This window comes from Manis pentadactyla, chromosome 2 (genome assembly GCF_030020395.1).
Source record: "Manis pentadactyla isolate mManPen7 chromosome 2, mManPen7.hap1, whole genome shotgun sequence".
Lineage (NCBI taxonomy): Eukaryota > Metazoa > Chordata > Mammalia > Pholidota > Manidae > Manis > Manis pentadactyla.
Genome location: NC_080020.1, coordinates 229239897 through 229257176, shown reverse-complemented (window position 1 = coordinate 229257176; position 17280 = coordinate 229239897). Strand labels below are relative to the sequence as shown.

At 40.1% G+C, this 17280-nt stretch overlaps 1 protein-coding gene across 1 annotated transcript in view; it reads right to left on the bottom strand.

Moving 5' to 3' along the window:
* Positions 1–14075, bottom strand: part of YWHAQ (tyrosine 3-monooxygenase/tryptophan 5-monooxygenase activation protein theta) — a 36618-nt gene extending 22543 nt beyond the window's left edge. Inside the window, exons 1-2 of the mRNA XM_036881689.2 lie at positions 13933–14075; positions 13205–13562 (exon numbers count right to left, since the gene is read on the bottom strand). Coding sequence (XP_036737584.1) covers positions 13205–13498 — 294 coding nt within the window. The 5' untranslated portion in view covers positions 13499–13562; positions 13933–14075. The remainder of the gene's footprint in view (positions 1–13204; positions 13563–13932) is intronic.
* Positions 14076–17280: the final 3205 nt, after the last annotated feature.

Here is a 17280-nt window from a genome sequence, read left to right as displayed (position 1 = left end):
ATTACACATACAACCACAATTTACCGATATTTACAGATCAGTGCTACCAGAGAACCAAGGCACGTACCAGCGTCTTTCCCCCTTAAGAGAACTTGAAATTGACTATTACCCAGAAACTACTTTAGCCACTGATTTGCAAAGAAAAAGACAAATGATAGCGAGACCAAGTTTTCCTTCAAAGATAGGGACGGGGGGCCCAACTCCAAAAAGAACAGTAAGTCTAACCTTAGTTTGGTACTGGAGACACATACTGATATCTAACAGAAAGGATGTTCTAGTAATTAAAAATAGGTCAAAACTGCCTTGCTAGTTTAGTATTTGGGTCAAGTCTTGCTATATCCTAGGAAAAAATACTAAAAATAGATAATAGCTTATACTAGCAAAGACACTGGTGTACCTTCATATGGCCTTTGTGTTTTCTAAGTCTATGATAAATTGGATTAAGCCATTTCTATATTATAGAAATTATGTAATTATTTGAAGACTACTTTTCCACCTATGACTAACCCATGACACCTAAGTTTCTATCTGCAACTATATTATTATATACAACCCCCTAGTCTACCAACTATGTTACAGGGCACAAAGGAAGAACAGGGTCAACAGGAATTTAAGAGGCTCTAGTAAGAAAACTATTCCACATTTGCAACTAAACTTATATGAGTTATTAATTACATATTCAACTCAACTACTGGGTACAGTACAAAAAACAGGCCTGAAAAATAAATCAGTGCTTAAAAGTATATAGGGGACAAACTAAAGATGGAGTCCTCATTTTTCTTTGGGGGAGGGGGGCAGTTTACAGAGGGTGTTTATTGAAATCCTTATTTTTATATACCCTTATTGATCTGAATTGACTGCTATTTATTTTGAGGGTAGCCACAAGAGAAACTCAGGACCCTGGGAAACTCCAGATAATACAGAACGCTGTCTCACTATTAGATGGTGAGAAAGAAAGTACTTTCTTCTTATTGTTACATTAATAAATGTGTTACATTAACAAAGTATTAATGTAACTACACATTCTTACACAGGGGAGAGAATTAGAGCGAAGGTAAGAAAGTACACAACATAGAAGAAAACTGTAGGTAGTTCCACGTGGCTGTAGTATAGAAGGAAGAAACAGTAAGAAAGGAGACCGAAGGGAAAGGCTGGAAGGTCTCCTTAGATCTGTTAAAGAACTTGGACTAAATCTAATAGGTTAACAGTTGTAAAATTTAAGAAGTGGTAATTATTCCACTCCGATCTCCACACCCCAAGTCTCTTTAAGCAATACCAGTATATATTAGAAGAGATAAAGAGAAGTTGTTCTAGTTGAAGGGAATGGATGTCTTATAAAGCCCTGATTCTCCCCCACTTACACGAGAGAGAATTGAGAGAATGGAGAGGCATATCTAAACAATGGGTGTTTGTAGAGGAAGGCTTTACAATAAAAGGCAGAGGGAAAGGAAAGAGCAGTATTCTGGAAAAGGTGATTTTTAGTTCCTAGCTAACTGGCTATGTAAGTAAATCAACAGGCCTCAGTTTCCTTACAGGCAAACCAAGTCCCATCTGCCTATTACTACACATAGGATAAATACAAGGAAAGAGATCTGAAAGTGTTAGTAATTTATAATTTGTAAGTGACTATGGAACAGTGCAGTGGAACCTGAATTATATCTTGTAGGATAGGTGTGGCTTCAGCATACAGAAATGGGAGAGGGAAGGCTTTACCAGTGACAACAGCAGTGAGGAGGGGGACAGAAACAAAATACGGAGTATCTTGGAGAAACAATTTGGCTGGAGTAATCACAAGTTTTCCTTAAGTAAACTTCTATGTCAAACTACTTCTGGTTATTTTTTCCAGAAGTTGAGAATTTCAGATCAACGATATATGAGCTAATACTTCAACAAATGGTGCTGGAACAACTAGACAGCCACATCAAAAAAATGAAGGTTGGACCCTTTCCTCACACCCTTTACAAAAAATTAACTCAAAATGGACCAAAACCATAAAATTAAGACCTAAGATAAAAAACTCTTGGATGAAAGAAAGCAATATGCAGAGCACGTATCTCATAAAGGTCTAGATTCCAGAACATATAAAGAACTATTACAAACCAATAAAGACAACCCAGTTTAAAACTGAGCAAAGGAACTGACAATTCTCTCCAAAGATAGATGGCTAACAAGCACGTGAAAATATGCTCAACATCCACTAATCGTCAGGAAATGCCAATCAAAAGCAGATACCACTGCACATCCACTAGGATTATTGGTGAGGACATAGAGATATGGCAATCGTGATGCACTGCTGGTGGGAATTTAAAATGGTGCAGCCACTTTGGAAAAGTCTGGCGATTCCTCACGTGGTTAAACAGAGTTAACCTATGACCCAGCTATATACCCAACAGTCATGAAAACATGTCCATACAAAAATATGAACATGAATGCTCATAGCAGAGTTATTTGTGACAGCCAAAAGGTGGAAGCAACCCAAACGTCCATGGATGGATGACTGAATAGAAAAAAAAGTGTTATAGCCACACAGTGGAGTATTATTCAGCCACAAAAGGGCATGCAATCTGATACATGCTACAACATGAATAACCCTTTAAAACAGTATGCTAAATGAAATAAGCCAGACACAAAAAGACAACTGTTGCATGACCACTTATATGAGGAGCCTATAGTAGTCAAATTCAGAGATGGAAAGTAGAATGGTGGCTGCAGGGGTTGTGAGTAGGGAGAAATTAGGAGCTACTGTTTAATGAGTATTGCTTTTCAGTTTTACATGATGATTCTAGAGATGGATGGTGGTGATGGTTGCACAACAATATAAATATGCTTAAAACAACTGAACTACACAATTACAAATGGTTAAGATGGTACATTTTATGTTGTGTGCTACAGTAAAAAAATTATTTTATTAAAAAAAAGAAAGAACAAGAAACAAAGAAAAGAAGTATGTTACAACATGGATGAACTATGAAAACATTATGCTAAGTCAAAGAAGCCAGTCACAGAAGGCTACATACTGCAGCATTCCATTTTTTATGAAATGTCCAGAATGGGTAAGTCTAATGGGATACAAAACAGGTTAGTGGTTGTCAGGTGCTAGGGGAAAGGAAAATGAGGACTGACTGTTAATGGGTAAAGGGTTTCTTTAAGTGGTGATGAATATGTTCTGGAATTAGTAGCAGTGCTACACAACTTTATGAATAAACTTCATAAAAATCACTGAACCATATATTTTAAAGAGGTGAATTTTGTGGTATTTGAATTATACTGAATTAAAAAATAAATATGAAACGATGTTCCAAATCCTTTAGTAAAAGACAATGAAAATAAGATTGAAAGCTTCCCTAATGTGGACAGTATCTGTAACTAAGCCAAATTATTTTACAAGCACTTCTTTGAAACTTTAGGGGAGGGAGATCATTAAGTTTCTTTAAAGAATAGAAAAAGAGGAAATGATTTGCATAGCACTCATTACTATGACTTAAAAATGTATGTAAAATGTCACAAAAATTTTTAGTGTTATCTTTATTGTAGGAAATACTTCAAAACAGAACAAAAACAGCACACAAGGTGATCAGAGAATATTTGTTAAATCAAAACATTCAGGGCTTTTATAGATCAATTTGTGACCTCCATTCATCCCTTTAATCCTGTTTTCCCTAGAAACTCTCTACTTATAAATTTTACTAACACAGGAAAGACAGTACTATATTCCACAGAAAATATTTGAGAACCTATACTAATAATCTTAGTAGAAGACTCAAATGATTTGGGGGCTGGATATGCTGCTTTGGTATCCTGACAGAAAACCAAAAAGAAATCAGTTCTACCAATAGTTGAAATAAGCTTTATAAAGATCTACCAAGCCATTTAGATCAAAGACAAATCACTATTTTTGATATACATTATAAAGAGTATCACCTCTCTTTTTTCTTTCCAAAGCTGTACAGCTGATCATAAACAATAATATGGAGGTACAGCTTCACTTCCACCTACTAAGTTATTCACAAGGTTACTCTGCAGTATTTAATACAGCAACAATTAAAGATTGAAAATCCTAACAAGAAGTAACACAAAAAATGTTTTTTCCTGATACAGTGTCATCTCTGTGTAAAACAGATCAAATGCAAACTTGGAAAAACAATTGAAGAAATTTGCTGAACAAATGGATACTGCCATTTAAATATTTTCTTTACTCAAACTTAGTCATTACGCCCAGCTAATGCACACTCCTCTACCTCCTTCCCTAATCTACCGAAGTCGTTACTCACTTGATCCTTTCTCTAATTAGACAATTTTCAAGTTAAAAAAAAAACTATTTTCAAGCATCTTGGCAGGGGTGGGAAAGGACAGGAGGAAATGAAAAGTACTGGGATCATCTGATAAAGATTCTCATCACGATTTGTTCAAGAAAGTCACTTCAGTACCATTTCTCATTTCAAATGTCAGTCCTTGGATGTTTAAATATTGTACAAAGAACTTCAAGAATACATTAAAAACTAAATTACATAAAAATTAACTTTCACATAGCATAGCTTTATTAATGGAATAGTCAGTCCTGCCAAACTCTAAGTTTTTGACATCACCAAGAATCAAATACCTGGTCTCTGCAATCAGTCCCAAATATCAGAGTATTTTCTGATTAAAGAATGCGTAAACCCTTACTGTAACCTTTCTAACCTTCTTTACTAGTCCACCAGAATTCTGGGAAGGCAACATATAAGTATTGAAGGTATAAACAGTTTATAGCCATATACTTGGAAAAAGTACCAGGATCAAAGATCAGAACATCTAATACATATTTTACAACTACATGTGTCTAACACTGTAGTTTTTAAAAGAGCAAAACTTTTCCCAACTGTTTTGGTGGAATGAGCAAAACATGAGGGAAAATGGAAAATTAATTCTAAATGAATATCAAAAAGTTACTTGGGTAGTAAAAAGTCTGATCTGAAAATGAGTATCAGTTTGGTTTTAAAGCATTTCACAGACTTTCCCACTTATTTCCCACAACTACCCAGACATTTACAAACAGCAATCTAAGACCTTCTTTTACATTAAATTTACATTAGGCCTTAGTTATGGTCTGGCCACCTGCACTGTTTCTCCATGTCTCTAAGTAAAGTCTGCAGCAAACATATGGGAGAGAAAATTCAAATCAAGGTTAGCAATCTAAGGATATTATACAATACATATGCCACATTATGCCAAATCCAACTGGAGCAAAAGGTCCAGAGGACAGAGAGGTCTTTGAATACTGCTCATCTGTATAGGAAAAAAGGTAAATGGATAGTCAAGATCTGTGTGAAAGACAAGTTTCACTGAAATGCTTCAACGAATGCTGGCTTATGGCTAACCTAGCTTACTGTCTCCAAAAGCTGCATAACTTTCAAAAAGTGCACCCAGCTCCTAAAGACTAGTATCTACACATTTCATTCATGCCAACTGTTTTGGGTTGGGTATTGGGGAGTGGACAGAGATCTTAATAAGCTTACATTACCATTCTCAATATAAGGAAGAAGCCATTCCAACAATACCAGTTCTTTAGTTTCTCAGAACTATTTATTACTTAGTACCTAAAAATTCAACTTTTCTCTTTCCTTTATTATCAAGCCTGTGCTTTTCTGATCTCCACACTTATTTTCCTGGAATAATTTGGTGGGTAAAGAAACAGGACAATGGGAAGTGAGGGAAACGTTAACAAACAAATCTCATTGTCACAACATAATGACAGCTACTCAAGAAAACTGCTGAATACCCGTCACAGTGATGATTAATTAGGTCTCAAAACAGAATTCCCCTAGAGTAGCAGTTTTCATTGTAGTCTGGGGACCTCTAAGGGTCTCTCCTTCAACACTCTTTTGGTGGTGGTGCGGCACAAAGTCAAATCATTTTCACAGTACTAAGCTGCTACACTGCTGTCATTCTAATGAGATGTGGTAATGCAACATATTGAATGTAAAGCAATGCCACTATTCTCATTCTGTTGTATTTAAAGTTTAAAAAAAAATAATACATTAATTCCACTTAAATGAAGTATCCAGAGTAGTCAAATTATGAGACAGAAAGTAGAACGGTGGTTGCCAGGAGGGGAGAATGGGGAAATAGTTATTTAATGGGTACAGAGTTTCAGCTTGGAGAAGATGAAAAAGGTTTGTAGATGGATGGTGGTGATGGTTGCATGACTACGTGAATGTACTTAATGCTGTAGACCTGTACTCTCGGTAAATTTTTTATGTATATTTCAGCACAATTTAAAAAACCAGACATGTCAACTTCTAATAGGTTTATTATTCTAGATGAATTAGTAATTATTCCAAATGGATCACAAAACTTTTCATTTCTAATAATGTAAATATAGCTTTAATCTACAAACACAGGCTTTTGTGTTCCACCATGTTTTAGGTGTGCAAAGGGGTCCTGAGACCAAGAAGTTTGAGAACCACTGCCCTAGGGTATTTATGGTCAAGTATGTAAATCTTCCACTGCACCCTGTAACTCCTTCATCCTAATTAGCATTCATTACCAAATAAAAACAAATGTTATGGAGCCAAGTCTATCAGTCCTATCTCCTAGGTGGATATTAATACCTTCCTAAACATTCTTATATCTTGAGGGCCACAAAATACAGGTTTCACTATTTTTCTTGCTACAGGTTTTAAGGGCATTTAACCAGAGCAGTGTAAAGTATCACACCCTTAAACATGGCAACCAACAATAGGAGCAAAGCATTAATCTTCTACCATACTTCCTTTATCATGTACCCATTCATTTCTACTAGTTTCTAGGTAAACTGAAGATACCAGTACCTGCACATCACTAACTAGAGGTTTTTTTCCTTCTGAAGCCATTTACATACAATGAAATGCACAAATATTAGGTGCACGTTTACTGAATTTTGACAAATGCATACACCTGTGTAACTCAAATATCAATATAAAAAGACCATTACGATCCCCACAGAAAGCATCTTCCTGCCCCTTCCCAATCAATTCCTGCCTCCATCTCTAGGGGCCACTACTTTCTTGATTTTACTCACAGACTACATCTGCTTGTTCTAGAACTGCATGTAATGGAATCCCACCACGTATTTTTTTGTCAAACCTTCTTTCCACTTAGCATGGTTTTAAAATTCATGACTATATATATAGTCACGTGTATCTGTAGTTCATTTCTTTTTATTGCTAGGTAGTATCCCACTGCATGAGTATATCACAGTTTATCCATTTTCCTATTAATGAATTGTTTTCAGTTTTTCACACTTAGAATAAAGTTGCTACGAACATTCTTTTTCTGGAATTACATTTTCATCCCTCTGTGTAAATACCTAGGAGTGGAATTTCAGAGGGAAGTAGAGCTTTTAATTATGGAAAATTTCAGAAGTACATAAGAACAAAAAGAATAGGATAATGAATTACCGTTAAAGCCAGCTGCAACTATATTAATGCACAGATGCTCTTGTTACACCCATTCTCACCCATAATTTGAAGTCCTGGATATTATCATCATTATTTTGTCTTTAAATACTTCAAATATGCAAATAGTTTTCAAATTTGGTCAAATTATTTATCACAAAATATTAATGAAATCTTCATCACTGATTTTCCTATGAATTAAGCATTTAACTAAAGTTGCAATGGATGAACTATGATTTTTCTTCTCTTCACATCTTTTAAGTGATGCATCACCTCCAACCCTAGAACGTCAATAGTACAAAGATATTTTCTGTTGTTACTGTGAAAGAACTAGAGCTAAATGCAAAAACTGGTATTGACAAACATCGTAAAGGAACGTCAATATGATCAAGCATATTTTCCAACTGTCAAGCACCCTGAATTAATTAATCCCATGCTATGGTATCATTTTATAAGTGAAACTGCACATATGACTTTAAAACAGTCTGGTAAACAGCCCTTTGTGAGAACAAAGGTAGTCCTCATTACATCCAATACTGAACAAGGAGGTAAACTTCAATCCTTCCAGTCACTAGATTTTTGTTATTCTCAAAAATCTATTTGTGCTGGAGAGGGTATGGGGAAAGAAATGGCCATTCCCAACAACTGCTGATGACAGTGTAAATACATAAGGCATTTGGGAAAAGAAAGCCTATCATTTGATTTGGAAATTTACGTGGTAAGAACTTAACCGTAAGTAAATCCTACATAATGCACTGAACAAAGAGTTCTTCCCAGTGTTGTTTATAATGGAGATAAGCTGTTTACAACCTAAATATTCAAAAGGGCATTGGTGTAATTACATGACATCCAAATACACACACAGCTAGGGTTAAAACTATTAATGGCAGTCATGAAGAAGAGGAAAGTATTTGCTGTTCATCAAGTTTAACCACCTCTTCCTAACAGATTTCATTATAATTTAGTTGGATCTTTTCCCTCTTTGCCAACTTGTTTAAAGAGCAAAGTTCAGGGCTTTGGAAGTAACCAAGAGGTGGAACTTTGAAGATACAGAACTCACTAAATTCCAGAATGGTAAACTGTAGAATTAAGTAGCATACACCATAGTGACAAGGAAACAAATGACTGAAATCTACACAAAGTGTTCTGAGAAGCTGCCACCATGTTAAAAACCCAAAGGACGAGTATGATACAATTAGGTACCACTTACTACTGCTCCTTTTACTTATGATCTAACTCAGAGTTTCTCAACTTGACATTAGGCATTTGGGGCTGTAATTCTTTGTCATGGCAGATTTTCCTGTGCAGTGTATGTATGTTTAGCAGCTTTCAGGCTTTTAAACTCACCATTAAGTCAGTAGCACCCCCTCCATCCCTACAAGTCTTGACAACAAAAACCTGTCTCCAGAAACTGCCAAATGTCCCCCAAGGGGTGGAGGTGTGGTAAATTCACATTGGTTGAGAAACACTAATCTAACCTTACACTTACATGCCTGCATTTACAATATTCCATTCTATTTCCCTCTTCAAAATAGAACTCCTTGCCTCAAGGAGTTCACAATCAAAAGATAAAGGATCCAGCTAAGGAGTTTTGTCCACCACAGTTCTATCTTCCCTTGTATGTAACTTACAAACATCATTTCTTGTATTTGTTACGAATTCTCCAACACAGATCCACACTGTGATCCTGTCAGCTACCATGTATTTAGGGCTAAAAGTATTTCATTTAGTTTCATCTGAAGTCACACCACATGGGTTCAAATCCTTGCTCTAACCATTTCCTAGCTTTGTGATGCTGACCAAGTTACTTAACTGCCTTATGCCTCCCATCACTCAACTTTAAAACAGAAATGATACTATCAACCTAATTTATGAGAACAAAGTGAGCATATAAGTATTAAAAATAGTGCTCAGTGTTTAGTAAAGTCCCAATAAATGTCAGGTACTAGCTATTATTTTAACTACAAGCCTACAGAGGCAGGTACCACCATCACTAATTTCTAGAAGAAATAGAGGCTGAGAGATTAAGAAACTTGTCACTCATCATAAAAGTATAAGATTACAGAACAATGATTCAAAAACTGTCTGATTCCAGACTCATAAATTTTCTATTACATCAATGGAACTACATGAAGATTCACTTACTATCAAGAACAACTATCAGTCTTACTTCAAAATAATAACCAGCACAAGACACATTTTCATAGAATACTTAACTAAATTCAAGCATATTACTGAATTAAGATTACAGAGCTTTTACACACACTGGCATAAACAACTTTCAGTTTCTATATGCTATTTTTTTAAATTTAAGTACTGTTGATCTACAATCTTATATTGGTTTCAAATATATAACACAGTGGTTCAACAGTTTCTATATGCTATTTTAAAAGATTCTTATTTAAAAAAATCAGAACACAGACCTTAGTTCTTTAAATTGTTTCACTGAGGCAGCCTACTGAAATTAGTCTATTAAGAGACAATCAACATCAAGGATAAGGTGGGTTTTTTTAAGGCAGAAGTTATCCTGTATACATTTTCTAAGTGTCGTGTTTTTATTCCAAGGCACTGCCTTTGTAAATGACAGATTTTGTCCCCAAATCCCAGAAGGGCTTTGGTGACCCCTTTGATTTGCCTTTATCTCACACACCAAGTTCTTAATGACTTCCACTTTACAGATGCTTTCTAACCACTTCCTGGTTGTCATACAACTTAATTTACAAACGATGATGACTTCTGCATCACCTCCTGAAGCCATTTCACTAAAGTTAGTTTTTCAACATTTCATATACAGTTGATGATGTGCTCTTCAACCTGAACTTTTAAAAATGATTCATTTTAGAGTTGGGAGGAATTAGGTCACAGCAAAGAGAGAATGGCTAGGATCTATGTAACTTTATAGTCCCCAAAAATTAGAACTGGAAGAGACCCAGAAATTTAACACAGCCCTCTGATTTCACAAATGACACTGACAGGTAACTTGGTGAAATATTCTCTTTTCTAAAATTCTATGAAGAGTTTGGTCTTGGCCATTTGGGTCCTCTTTGCCTATCCTTCACGTTACTCTTTTACTAGGCATCTATAACAGGTCATTTAACCTACTTTCTTCTTACCAAATCCCTTCCTGTTCAACAAGGAAAAAAAGAGAATATCTCATTTTAGCACTCATGTTCAGAAACTTTAAGTTTTACTCTTCTTTCCTCATTACTTTGATAAAGTAGTAATTTAATATGGAGTCTTATCAATTACCAAACTCTTGTTCACTAGTCTATCACTTCCTTGTCTATCAGATTAGAAACTGGTAACAAACACTGAAACCATGAATTCTATATGCTCCCACATGCACCCCATTCAAAAATCTTCAATGTCTTCCAGCTGTCAACTAAATGAGAATTCTGATATTCCCTCCTAAATTATAGTTCCCACCTTCCTTTCCAGTCTTTTCTCCTCAACAGCTTTACACATATTCTGCTCCAGTCACACAGAAACCTTTTTCCCTGAATGAGCTCTATCCTGTATAGTCAGTCCTTCTGCCTAAAATATCAACCCCCACCTCCCCTGATTCTCTACCGTCAATGCTCACTCCAAGGGCCACTCTTTGGAGTGAAGCCTTTACTAAGGTTTGTTTCTTCTGCACTGCTTTGTTCACAACCACCTTAAGGGAATTATACATTTACACTTGTGTATGTCTCATGCGCACTCCTTAGTATAAATTATTGGAAAACAAAATCAATGATTCTCTTTGTTCTTTCCCATATGCTCAGCACAGTGCCTTGCACATACAAGTTCTCAAATAAAGCTGCCAACTTGAAGATGGGCTTTCCCAAGGATTTTTCTTATCAGGTGGCCAGTAAGTCAGTTAAGTCTAAAGCCATTTTACTAATAAAAATATTTTATTTATGCCCTGGTGCCTACAATTAATAGTTAAACTCTTGTATTTCATTTGGTATAAAGAAATTACTGTAACTTTAGGGGTTCTATTGAAATGATCTGTATGAAAGCTCTATTCTAATACACTTGGGTTTCTCTTTCAACTCACCTATCAAGTGAGCCAAACTTTCCACCACTTGTGCCATCATACAATCTAAGATTTATAAGAACCACAAAATAAAACAAATATTCCTTTGACTGAGAGTCAACTTGCTACAGAACAGAAAAAATTCTGTGGTATTCTGAATTGCTGCAGGGTAACCAATAAACTGCAAGGTAATAGCTGACCAGAAAAAGAGACCAAAATATGCTGTGAGAGCCCCTATGACACATACATAGAAAAGCTTCTCCTTAACATATGGAATGCTTTTGAGTCTTTACTTGATAACACAGTGTTGTCAATAACCATTACCATACGCTATTGAAGTCTACCATCACTTTCAAGTTGGCCAATGTACGGAATATAAGTAATTCAGCTCAAAAAGCTTTTACAAGTGCTTACTCCATGCCAGGCAGGGAGTGGAAACTAAGAAAACCTATGAATGTAACATAAAGCAAAAAATCTCAATGAAGCCTCCTCCACTTAGTACATACTTCTCCATGTTGCTTTCTTTGATCCTTTACCAGCTATCTCCACCAACTATGATTTTGTTCAGATCACCTTTAATCTGTACTGGGTAAAACAGATTAAGGAAGTTAAAAAAGAAAAAATTTCCTGCCCCACGAATCTGACAGGGGCAAAGAGAAGGCTGGGAGCAAAGAGGCATTTTCCACTCTATTCCTGCTTGGGTAAGGAAAAAAAAAAAATCACCAAACTGGCATGCCTCTCTTTCAAAGCCTGCCTAAAATGCAATGAAAAACATCTCAGGAATCAGTAGGCCTCTTATAAAAGAGACACTTAAAAAAAAAAAAAAAAAAAAGAAGGCAATTACATCAGATGGTTCATGTTTCATCGGTAAAAATGACTCTTTGCAGTATTAAAACACTTAATAACAGTCCAGGATATAATGCTGATATTTAGGTTTTAAAACTTATCTTACCGATCAAAAGATCCATGCAATGACAAAGCTAAAAATGTTCTCTCACTAATAAGGGTGAATCAGAGCAGTCACCTAACTCCACCCAATGGCCAAGCCACCCTTAAGACTGGACAGCTCAAAACCTGGAAAGCTTTCCTGGCCTACTCCACACCAAAAATAAATTCAATTCAACACAGTAGTGTTTAAGTGTGGCTATGTTACAGAAAGGAAATGTTATTAAATACTGAAGTTTGCCAGGACATTTTGTTCTTCAAATTTTGCTGTGCCTTTTTCATATTTACCAGCTCTCCCCTCTCCTCCTCCCCCGTTATTAACAGGGAAAAGCTCATACAGATATTCCTACTTGATAAATGCAGTATCTGTTCAGATTTTCTAAGTAAATTTCCATTACCAGATTTTCGGGCAAAATCTACAGGGTCTCCATCGAAAAGGTGCAGCCAATGACTTGATTAAATACATTTAAAGGATTACCTGATTTCCTCAGTAAGCTTAAAAACGGCTCTGTCTTGTACAAACCTACTTGGAGGTTCCAACTTGACACTGTGTGGAGCAACCCAGCATCTGGGAAAAGATCTACTCACTTGCCTGGAAAAGCAGCTTCTTGAATCTCAAGAGCTGAAATTACACATTAAGGAGACCAAGACTAACCTTTTCAAACCCTCTACATCCGCAGACAGAAAAGCCCCAGACCACGTTTCTCTCCCATTCCCGTGAAATTCTCAATGAAAGAACTCACACAAAAGGGCCTCGGCGCCCGGACGCCCAATTCCCAGCTCCTGCCGCCCACTCTCCTGCCACCGGGGCGCGCGGCCGACTCACCAGCACCGTAGTGCAGATGGACCTCAGTTCGGACTCCACTTTCTCCCGATAGTCCTTAATCAGCTGCAACTTCTTGTCGGAGGTGTCGGTCTTCTGCTCGATGCTCGAGATGACCCTCCAGGCGGACCTGCGGCCCCCGACCACGTTCTTGTAGGCCACCGAGAGCAGGTTGCGCTCCTCGTTGGACAGCTCGGCGCCCTGCTCCGTCACGGCCTTCATGCAGGTGGCCATGTCGTCGTAGCGCTCGGCCTGCTCGGCCAGCTTCGCCTTCTGGATCAGCTCCGTCTTCTCCATGAGGCCCGGGAGAGGAGAGCGAGGGCGAGCACCGACCCGGATCGGGAGGAGGCGTGCGGAGGGCCTGCGGGCGGGGGCGCGGACGGAGAGGCGGGGGCGGCGCCGTCAGACAATGCCCGCCGTCCGTCTGCCCGCCGCCCCTTTTGTCCGCCCCGCACGCGCGGCCCAGTTGAATTTCCCTCCCCCGCCCACGCTGCCGCGAGGGGCCCGAATCCGAGAGGCGCCCCGCGGAGGTGGCCGGCGGCGGGAGGGGGCAAGGGCCGCTCCCGCGCCGCCCGGCCCAAGATGGAAGCGGCCATTGACCCGCGTCTTCCCGCCGGATCCGTCCCTGAGGGGAGCGGCGTCTAGGCCGCCCACTCTCGGGGGCCGGACTCCCGCCCAGCCTACAGGCCCAGCCAGGCCCGGGCAGGGACGGGGGCGACCACGGCACTCACCTTCACGTCTCCGCGGCCGCGGCGCGAGTCCTACCACTTTGATCCGCTTTTGGCTTTAGCCGAGGACCCTCCCGTCTCAGCCTAGCCCGGAGCAGAGGGGCGGACCTCCGCGCGCTGCCCTCGCTCCCATCGCCCAATGATGAGCCGCGATGCCCCTGGAGTTCCGCCTCCCGTCCAGCCTCTGGCCAGTGAGGACTGAGCGCGCGGATGGGGGCGACAGGGGCGGGGCTGGTGGGGAAGCGAAGGCTCGGAGGGTGGGTCGGCTTGGGCAAGTTCGGTTGGCCGGCAGGCTGCGGCTTCGGCCACGGGGTTTCCTCCAATTAGATCCAGGGTAAAAGGACGTCACTGTTGCCATGGCGATGCTGTTACCAACTCCCCTCATCCTCCCCGCCACCCCCGGCACTTGTGGGTGCGGCACCCGAGTAGGAGGCTCTCTCGACCTCTCCCGCGGTGGCCGCGTCTCCTGCTGCAGGGCCGTGAGGATGGTGCGTTGCATCCTGTGGGCTGATGCAGCTGCGGCCCTACTCGGTCCCGGTGAGGCCGGCCCGGGAGGGTGACATAATCAGCTGTTTTGTTGCACAAGCGCCTTTCTTTCCTCCACCTTCCAATTCGCGACAAAGGTTCGGAGCTCAGTGTACTGAATCCAGCCTTTAATGACGTTGCAATTGGGCTGCGAATTAAAAATAGTCCCATCTTCATTAAAAGAGGCATTTATTCCTGGAGAAAGTGACAGGAATGGCTTTTACATGATAAATTCAAGTTTTCCGCTGGACGTCTCAAACCTAAAATTCGCAAGAAAATCCAGGCAGGTTTCGCGGGCAATGCCCAATATTGTGGTTGTCTTTAAAATGGGAAATGACATTAAGGAGAATTTGGAGAAAAAGACCCATTAAGTCACTCACCCCCAAAAAGCAACCGTTGTTTTCTTTCTTTCCAGCCTTCCCATTTATGCATCTAGGTACATATTTTTCCACACCACTGTTTTCTATGTGCACCATTTTTGTTTTCTGGTATTACTGAGAGGACACCTGAAAAGCTAAACTTCTCTCCGTGTATGTTGACTTTTGACCTTCTAGTGAACACCCTTCTGAAGTGAGAAAGTTTGCCCCAGATGCCCTTTTTTCGGGGGTGGGGGGGTCATCTCTAGCACTTTGCCTTCTCTTTAAATAGGCACTCCCCTCCATCCACTCCCTTCTGTCCTGGTGCATCCACAGTGCCCTGGCAAATAAGGTGGCTGTCCTGGGACTCTGGGAAGTGGCTTTTGTGCCATCTTAAGTTGAAAGTTGCCATCTGGGTGCTCGTGCTACGATTCCAGTATCAGCATGTCCAAGGGAGTGGATCACTGAAAGCCAAAGAATGCCGCAGCTGAGAAAGAATTTCAAATGCCAGGTGGAGACTGGCGCAGCTCTGGAGAATCTCTAGAATGGAAGATCTGAGAGTACAATGGCAGAAGAAGGTGCAGACTTTCCAGAAATCTAAACTCCCTCCCAGCTGCCCCTCCCTGTCCTGACTTGTAAAGGTTGCTTTGTGCTTCGACAGACAGGAGAGGCCTGGGTTGGAAAGGACCTGTGTCAATGCAAAAATGCCTTACTATGTTCCAGCATTCTAATGGCGGGCCCTGCTGTTATTTCTGGAATCCCTGGGGCCAGGCTGCAGACACACGAGTGTTTATGGCCATGTGGGCTGGGGTGGAGCTGGACACCAAGAAATCCCAATGGAAAGAATTTGTACGTGGAAGGTCAGATAAAATGCTTTCTGTATGACCAGTGAATTTCAAGCTTACTGAAATTAGAGACAGATCAGGCAAGGGGATGAACAGTGGAGGTGGATAGGGGAACAGAGACCCATGAGAAGAAATGTCAGGGGACTGAACCTCTGTGGGAGGGAGGGGTGAAGGGGCAAGCACACTAATTCTTTGTCAGAAAGTCTGGGCTCTATTGTCATCTTGGGTGACCTTGGGCAAGTTTTTGCTGTTCTTTGTAACTCAGTCTCCAGAGTATCTGTTTTCATTCAATCATCAAATATTTATTGAGCACCAACTCATATAGTTAGTGATCATTTGGAATCATGGGTGAAAACTCCTTGGTTACCATGGCACACTATGAAACTGTAAAGTATTTTATGAAGGTTTAGAGGGATAAGTGCAAATTTACAGACCTTTGCACCTGAAAGAATTCAGGAGGCAGACAATTAAAGCTCTGGGACTTGAAGTCCCTGGACACATAAAAGGCTAACATATATTGAGTGATCACATGACTTAAAGTCTTGCAAGTATTGACTCATTTGACCTGCTAATGCCACTATGAAGTAGGTACTATTATGTTCCTTATCTCCATTTCACAGATAACAAAATTGAGGCACAGGGAGGTTAATTATTACACACAGAGTCACACAGCTAGTGAGTGGCAGTCTGGGCATGGGAGCCCATCCATGTAACCACTATGTCAGATCTTTGCTCCGTGCTATAAGGACTTCAGGGAAGATCAGACTAGTCTGTCCTTTAGAAGTTTCATCCCAGTAAATACGAAAGGTGTTGGACATCTACATCCAATGTGCTGGGAAGAACTGTAGGGAACAAACAGCTAACAAAGTACTGAGAAGTTATTACTTTATTTGTTTAATGTTCTTATTATTTTTTCTAAATTACTTGGTGAGAAGAAGCTGCTGGAGCAAGAGGGAGCACCCTGAACTTGAAGCCAAAAGATCTAAATCCCAGCAGTACCGTTTATTTGTGGTTTGAGCCGGGACACTGTGATTCCCTCTGAGCCTCAGTTCCCTCACCTGTAAAAATAATCCCTGCCTCAAAGACTGGTGGAACGATCCCAGAGGAAAATGTTGGGTAGATCGCAAGTGTTCAGTAAACGTTAGTTTTTTTCCTTCTTTCCCTCTGCTTGGGGGTGGAGAGCAGAGCGAGGAAGGGAGATGCGTGTCAGGGGACAAGGAGCCTTAGCTCTTGAATCACTATTGTAATTAGTGGAGTTAATGGTCTGCATAATGGCTGCATTCAGTGTACATTCCAGAATGAATGAGTTCTCCTGGTTGAGTTTACTCTTCTAAATTGTTTCAGTGGATTATTTGCGCAGAGCAATGGGTCATGCCAGGGAACTCCTTCTCCTGCCGTGTGGCAGATATTTTACTGACAGACATTTGAGTGGGACTTTTCACCCCCAATTCCTATGTAATCATTATCAATATTTACTTTTAGTGGGTAAAAAATTGCCACCCCCCGTCCGCTCCCACCTAGAGATGCTGTGTCCACTTCACGGAGAACCAGGGCAGGTGGGGAAATCAAGGGAGCCTGGTCTGTGAAGTCTTCCCACTCATTCCCTGGTTAGGGCTGGGTCAGTC